This window comes from Augochlora pura, chromosome 9, assembly GCF_028453695.1.
Source record: "Augochlora pura isolate Apur16 chromosome 9, APUR_v2.2.1, whole genome shotgun sequence".
NCBI classification, from domain to species: domain Eukaryota; kingdom Metazoa; phylum Arthropoda; class Insecta; order Hymenoptera; family Halictidae; genus Augochlora; species Augochlora pura.
Window position 1 is genome coordinate 345,595 of NC_135780.1, and position 8,520 is coordinate 354,114.

At 38.3% G+C, this 8,520-nt stretch overlaps 1 protein-coding gene across 1 annotated transcript; it reads right to left on the reverse strand.

Annotated features, from left to right (window-relative positions):
• Positions 1 to 826: 826 nt before the first annotated feature.
• LOC144475100 (UDP-glucosyltransferase 2) lies at positions 827 to 5,261 on the reverse strand. Its single transcript, XM_078190678.1, has 6 exons — positions 4,959 to 5,261; positions 3,434 to 3,871; positions 2,373 to 2,608; positions 2,210 to 2,212; positions 1,559 to 1,777; positions 827 to 1,103 (listed from the first exon to the last, which is right to left on the reverse strand). The coding sequence occupies exons 1-6, from the start codon at positions 5,244 to 5,246 to the stop codon at positions 827 to 829; spliced, it is 1,461 nt and encodes a 486-aa protein (XP_078046804.1). The 5' UTR covers positions 5,247 to 5,261.
• Between the last annotated feature and the right edge of the window lie 3,259 nt (positions 5,262 to 8,520).

Here is an 8,520-nt window from a genome sequence, read left to right on the forward strand (position 1 = left end):
ATTAATTATTAAAACTAATAAATTGAAACAGCAATTATTAATAAATGAAAATAGTAATTCTCCTGAAGTTTAAGAAAATCGCTGACAAAATGTTTAGTATCTTCGAGCTTGTAGATTTTCATTTACGTTGTTTCTGCATTTCATTACGTTGTTTTATCAAACAATGTATCGATTTATTTACCATCACTTGGCTAGAGTTAATTGCTGTGAACAATGCAACAAGAAAATACAGTTGCCGGAAACGAAGTTTGATAATTCTTTCATTGGTCAACGTACATTTCCGGTATCATGAGTATTCGACCGTAACAAAATGAATTCATAAATGAAGAAGTTATAAAACACTTGGAAAGAGTGTCACAAGTTTCAAAAAATTACTTTTGGCTCGCCAAATATAACGAACACATTAATAAAAATTAAATAAATCGCATACTCGGAGTACAAACTTTTACGGCAATTCGACGAGGTTTCAAACCTTGACTTGGCATTTATTATTCATACGATATAAAAATAACAATTCTAGCAGTTTTTATAATATGCAAAGTAGCGGGTACGGTGCAGTCTGTAAGGAAACAACAGAAGATTCTTCTCCGGCCATAAAAGGAGCGCCCGACATTTTCGTTCGAAACGGTCCGGACGCACTTAGGCACCTGCCAGATCTCGAAGATTCAATTTTCCCCGGAGCCTCGTTATTATTCAGGACACTCCCCATTGAAAATTCTCTCTTTCTCTCTCTCTCTCGCTCTCTCTTAAATCAACACCTTGGCATTACCATATTGCTCGAATTGTTTTAGTAATTTCTGGTCGATAATGCTCGGTTCGATTCCGTTCAATTTATCATCTTTTTCGCTCGGCCATCGTGCCGACAGATTTTCGATGGCAACGCGTTAATTGCTATCGCTGTTGCTGCGACGACGGCGAGGAGGCAGGATATTATCACAGCGAACACGTCGATTAGATTTAGTTTCCACCATGGCATGCCGGCTGCCGCCGATCTTAATGAATCCGGCCCGTTTCTGATCACGTATTCGATCCAATAAGTGGCTGGGTCTATTGCGCTCATTGGACGATCCCGAAACAGTCGCGATAAACGATCAGCAGATTCCCTAAAATGATGACGTTCGCTGGCGGATAATGATTACGAAGACGCGATTACCGATAGATCTTTCGACAATGCTTTTAATTTCCTTTCTTGGGCAGTGTTTCATTCATTCTTTAATTACATTTTTATTCACCTCAACATCTTATTCATTGTTTTATTCATTGTTTTAGTCATTCTTTTATCCATTGCTTCATTAGTTATTTAATTCATTGTCGTATTTATCGCTTTATTCATTGTTCAAGTCGTTGTTTAATTCAGCTGAGCATTTTACTCATTTTTACTATTCACTATTTAAATAATTATTTAAAGCAATGTTTTATATATTGCTTTGTACGTTATCTTGTCAAATTGCTCAAGTCATTGCTTAATTAATTACTTGATTGGATAAATATGTAGGCGAGAGTAGAGATTTTATAGAAATAATAGGAAGAAATAATTAAAAAATGTAGGAATGCTCACTTGTACTTCGGATCGTGCAAGATGGCGTCCAAAGCGTAATCCATTGTCCGTTCGGTGATATTTTCCAGACGCATAGAGATCGCCACGTTCTTCCCATCAAAAATGTTAACATTCTTCATTTGATCAGCGAATAATGGAATTCCTATCATAGGAACTCCATAATAAACCGCTTCCTCGCTGCCCATGAGACCGCCGTGTGTAATAAACGCCCGCGTATTCCTGTGTTCTGTAAATTACATCCACTAATCATTCAATTCCATTACTAGACCTTACTGCACTCCTCTATCACGGGGATTAAAATCGAGAATTAGCGAGAACCGAAATTAAATGATTTCAATCAAATCAAATCAGTGATCTCGAGAAACAGAGTGCGGATGCGATGCATTCATTGGAAATTTGGCTAAATTACAATATGAAATAGTGTAGCAAGTATACATGTAAAATAGTCTAATATAAAATAAAATACCGTATCAAGTGTAAAATGCAATCTATATAGGTTTACTATAAAATTTATGTACTTCGTAATTAACAATCGAATGATTGTACTTCTCGAATTCTTGTGTTGTAAAGGGAATCTATTTGTAATAATATATTTCTAATAATCAATAATTATTTTTAAAAATATTCTTAATAATACAATTAAGTATGAACTGACTCATATCTATGAATAGTATAAATAGAATAGCGACAGTAAGTGGCAAAAATAAATGACCTCAACGTGAACAAGGAAGCAAACAAACGATTGAACAAGGGAACAGCTTCGGCAAACAGATCGTTCAGCATTTAGCATTTGGCATATTGCTTAACTGTTAACTGTTTTAGCACTGGGATTTGCGGTAGCCAAGGTTTCGTTGACACGTTATCTGGAAGATCGGGCGGCAGTTTCGTATCATCGGCGCATCTCATTAGTACCTTGGCTGGCGCAATTTTCTCGAACGACGCGTAAAGAGCCAGCAACGTGTCGCGCGGCAACGTTTCGACGTTCGTCACGGAACCGAACGTGAAATAAACCACACCGTGGTTCGCCGAATCCAGCCACCTCTTCAGCTCCTGTCTCGCGAAACGAAGGATCAATAAATCTTAGTTCTCCGAGTCTTCTAATAACAAATAAGATCATTTACGAACTGCGGGGAGTTATTTTCCGAACGAAATTCACGAGGAGTCTCTCGACTCGTTGGAACGAACATTTAACATCGTCGCTCGTTCGATGCTGTCCAGATATGAATTTTAAATAAAATAGGCGGATGTTTATGGTCTAACATGATAATTTCATTAATTTATGATACTGATAAGTAGCTGATGTAATAACTGGTAAATTTAATGTAATATGGAGGATGGTGAGCGTACTACTATTCTTTTAGAAATATAAATCTGTATGTTGGATTATAGTTTTCTGTTATGGTTATTCATGTCGATATACATTTTCATTATAATTTATAACAAGGCTATATATTACAATTCAAAATAACTAGCATTTAAAATGTTATATATAGTTAGTTGCAAACCGTGTGGTCGCTAATGACTTCGCAGTTGATGCCACCATACTAAAATAAATAACCTGACCATGGTAATAATTATAACAATAATAATAATTGTAATAATAACAGTTTTCTTATATAAAGAAAGATTTATGAGAATAAATATTTCTAGACCGTCCCCAAAAGTTCGCTTCAGAAAAGAAAATTAACGTGACTGAATATTTCTGGATGATGTTTCGAAGTTCGCTTCGCGAGAGGAACTTTACGGGAATAAAAATTTCTGGACGAAGTTCGTTCGATCGTTCGCTCACTCCTGCAAAGTTTACTTTTCGCGTGAAAGAATTTACAAGAGTAATAATCTCTAATCGAAACGTCGTTTTGACAAAAGAAAATTTACCAAAGGCAATTCCGTGTCGTCGAACTCGACGCGAATTCCACCGACGTTGATAACGGCGGCAGTGACGAGCCTGACGCCGCCGATGCTATGGTGGTCGTTCACCGACGCCAAAGCGACGTCGCGCTCCAATTGCCGGACGTCGGATACGTCGCGACCCAAATACTTTCTCATTACTTCGGTCTGATCGGACGTGTACCGGTAGAAGGTCCACAGGTGCCAGAGATTCGACAGAACGTTCGAAAGTCGATCGATCAGAGTGGCCACCATAGCGTTCTCGTAATGCGGCCCGGGAAAGAATGCGTAGCTGTGGGGATTTCCCATTAAATCGTCGACGATCTGCGCTCGCATAAAAGACGCGGCGATCGCTATTGGCGCGTTCAGGAGATGACCGAACCCCAAATAGCAAACCGCGCCCAAGTACCGAAAATGATTAATCACCTGTCCGCATATTTGCTTGATCTATTTCCGCGTCTTGGTCAGTACTGCGGATTTTCTGCGCTCGTTTTTTACTCCCGCCCGGAACGCGGGGAAACGTTGAACGAGCTTTCGACCTCTTTCGAGCCACACGCAGCTCTCGCTACACTGAAGGGTCTTCTTTTTAATTGCAATTTTTAGAGACTGCACTTTTCGGCGTTGCTGTTTCCAAAGTTATTCGATTAATTCAGTTGTGGTTTGGGTTATAAGCTGTATTTTATACTTACTGAATAATTGATTTACGTAAACGATAGAATTATTAACGATAATTTACCTCCTCTTTGATTTCAATTGAGATGAAGATATAAATGTTAATTTAATTAAACCGTAGTCTTAATATGATATATAGCATTTTGTAAATACCTAGTTTTAAGTTGAAATTAAATCTAAAATTTTTATAGTATATAAAATTAATGGATTCGTTTAAAATAATTAAATAATATAAGATAAATTATCTAATAAATTGATCGTTGGTAAGATTCGTATAATTTCGATATGAGAAATGAATAATAATAAAGTTGTATTAGAAAAATGAATAGAAAAGGGAACACGAGATCTTGTCTCATCATGACATGCAAGACATCATACAAATTAGAAGAGCATACGTATTAATATGTATATACAAATATGCTACGTATTACGATTTTAAAGAATTATAATCACAAAATTGATGCGTCGTCCATTACGCGAAATAGAAAATCATGGTCGCCGAGCATCTACGACGCCGATGGCGAACGCGTTAAAGATTCGACGAGGTCTCGAGGGAAGCAACAATGCCAGTGTTTAAAAACTGTTGACCGTGTCGATGTAAAAAAAAGGAAAAACGAGAATATGAAGAGCACGACGACGAACAACAGGCGTGATTAAAAGAGGCGCAAAGCACCGGCGTAATCGGCCGCGCAATCTGGCAAAATCAGAAGCATGTGTTGCTCATTGACCCCGATATATTGCTAAATACCATATTACTCATCGCGTGTTCAGCGGCCGCGGTGAAATTTATTTCTGACACAGCCCGATAATTATGATTTAGCATATTTATCTCCGTTATTACGAGATCGTACGGTGACTCGGCGACCGGGTTCTCGATAAACCTCCGCATCCTTTCGTGGCCCATTAAGTCGCACAAATCACCGCCGAACTTGGTCGCGATGTAATAAGTCATCGCTTCCTGCATCGCTCTTCCGTCCTCCACCGTGAAACCATTAACTATGCTCGGCCTGGTGCCACTCAGGTCAACGATATCCGTGCAGTTGTCGATTGGCGTTTTCGTCGAAAAATGGCTGATCGCGTCGATCCGGTGTCCTTTCCGCGCTAATCCCTTGCACGGAGCGTCGAACATCCTGAAGTGGTTCTTCCCGTTAAATGGGAAGAGGCAGCACAGGATTCTGTAGCCCTCGATCGGCCATACGAAGCCTGCGAAAAGCGAGAGGAAAATTGCCGCGGGCCTCATTTCCCAAGCCTTTTCCAATTAAATTCGGTTCCTGTGAAACGCGATCTAAGGGGTGTCCCTTAAATTCCAGTTTACCGTTGGATTTTTAATTAACGCGAATTAGTCGTCGCCCAGTCGATGCTGTTACGAACCCCAAGAAGATTATTTATTACCAATACAAGCGATTCAATTAAATTTTTAATGAAAATTTAGTAAATTTAGAATTAAATAAATTTATATAAAAATGCATTTCGAACTGAATTAATAGACAAATGAATTTCTAGTTAAATTGATATGCAAATTAATCTTTAGTTAAATTTATATAAAAATGACTTTATAATTAAATTGATACACAAATTAATTGATAACTAAATTTATATAAAGATGCATTTCTAATTCAATTGATATACAAATTAATCTCTAGTTAAATTTATATAAAAATGAATTTCTAGTTAAATTGATATACAAATTAATTGATAGTTAAATTTATATAAAGATGGATTTTTAATTAAATTGATATACAAACTAATTTCTAATTAAATTTATTTAAAAATTAAATTCTAAATGAACAATGAGAAAGTATTTATTACGCAGGATTTCAACTGCTTTTTATAATTTATCTTGTGATTCTCGTTGCAATCGCATAAAATCCGCGGTCCACTGACGATGATAAACTGTGTTTTTGAATTCGTGGAGGAATTTCGCAGATCGCATCGAAACGTCCAACTTCTGATAAAACGATGCGCACGACATCACCATGCGAGAGCCGCGGTGTTAATAACGGCGCTCACGGCGTTTATGCAGCTGCCTTATTATCGGTTTCACTTGACGGAAGGGTGAGTAATCTCTTAATTGCCGCGCATATACCGACTTGGAGAATCAACGCGCAGTATCTGCGCTAATGAACCGCCTCGATACTTGAAGAGAAAACCTTCCCACGTCTTGGCGAACGGAGATCTTCGAGGCCTCGTTAATTGTTTCGAAGAAATTGATAACTTTCGACGGAAGTAGTCGTCGAAGATACAAATTTTAAGCTCGCGGATCGCCAAGAGAAATTGTTGAAGTAGTACGAACCCTCTGCGCTCGAAGCCATTTTAACTGCAAATCTAAGATGATTTTCTGGCTTGCTGTATTTCCAGTTTACATGGCAAAATGCATTTTGCGCGTGTGACATTTAACCTTGCATCTTATACAACAGTTACACTTCGAACTATTTATGAGGTCTATAAAAATGACCTTGGAATGCGATATGACAATTTTACTTAATGCCTTCGAGTCGCCACATGATTGCAACGGGTTAATCGTGGTTATAAAATAAAATTATGATATAGAAGATGTGTAATAATTCATGAGCTGTCGGAGAATACGTAACAGTGTATGCAAAACTGACACTTGAAATTTATACAAAATTCATTACCAAGCATTTTCCTGCCGAGCCATACGTCTTAAAAGTTGCTTGGTCCTTGACAAAAAATTGTACATTCGCACTTGGTCTTGGTTGCAAATATTCTAGCTTGTTCGACAACGTTTCCACTTCCAGTTTCGTTGATTCAATCATTGATTTAATCGTTGACTTTATCGTTGATTTAATAATAAGAATAAAGAAACTAAAAAAACGAAATGGAGAGAAATGGCAAATAGTAAATTAAAACGCATCAATAAACCAGAAGTATTCCAAAAAAGCAAGACACTCGTAGGATGCAGCCATTCTTCAGAGGTTTGAGGTCGTCCACGGTCATCTACCACTTTACATTGACCTTGGTGGACCATTTGGTTCTGTTCCAACTCAATTCGCGAAGATTGATAGCGCTCAATCGGTGCACGTGCAGATTCGCAGCAGTGCATCTGGTGTGTGGTGTACGTTGCATAATAGCGAGCACGTTCGAAGCTGGCCGCGTGCAACAACGTCGACGATTTCTCTCGTTCATTGAGAACATTTTCCTGGCAATTTTAATGTTGACAAAACTTATGATGCACTGAGATACTCGAAAATCTACTACAAAGCACAATTTTATATTGTGTTATATTATATTACATTTCATTGTTATATTATATTGTGTTATATTATATTACATTGTGTTTTATATTATATTACATTTCAATACAATTCAATTTCAATACAATATAAAACTGAATAATAGTTATTAAACCATCTAAGTCGATTATCGAAAACAGGAGCAACATAAAAATTGATTTGCCGATTAATAATTTTAATAAGCGGAGAATCAATTTAGCATTTCGCCCACGTGTTCGCCATAAATGCATGCAGCCCGCTGCCTAATAATTATTTAGCCTGCGATCGATGCTTCGATAACTGCCCGCGTTAATTAATTCCCAATTACCCGGAAGAGTTTCAGCATCCAAATTCAATTACTACCGAAGTTTCTTATTTCTGAGAATTATTGAAAATCCATATTCAACGATTCTTCGCTCGAGACATTATTGTCCGTGAATAACATTTCGATCCTCATTTTAATACTAACGAGAACAATGCTGCATGGAGAGATGGTCGACGGACTTGATTACAGTTTACTTTAATTTTGTGTCCAATATTCTTCTTCAATTTCTCATTAAAAACACAACTTCTTCGGCGCTTCGAAAGTTGTACATTTCGAAAGACGAATAAACCGTGAACAATTATTTATCCAGCGATCGATACTTCGATAACCGCGAACATTAATTCCCGAATATCCGGAAGAGTTTCAGCATCTGGGTTCAATTAACGAGGGAGCTTCTCCATTTTTCGGGAATTATTGAAAATCCATATTACTCGCGCGGAAACGCGCCGTTTAACGTACGAGACTTCGATGGCAATCGGAGGGTGAAGATGACAAGAAGAACGGTCAGAATGGCTGGCACCGACACTATCTTATCGGCTGGGACACTTTTAACTAGATTAACGACCCGCTGGAAGTTCATCGAAGTATAATTGAACGGCGAGGGAGCCGTGTTTAATCGTTCGAAAAATGCGTAAACACTTGTCTCGGGGACGACGTTGGGAAACTATTAGGTCGAGGAACTTATCGCGCTGCGGAGCGCTTTTACCTGCGGATAACGAACATCGCGGCGCGCACCTGTGCGCTGCGGAGACGCCCGCCGGAAACGTTTTCGATCGTTGGAAATAAAGCGAGAAATGTTGTTGCGCGCGGATCGAGAAAATTGAAGACCTCTCGCTCCCGGCCAC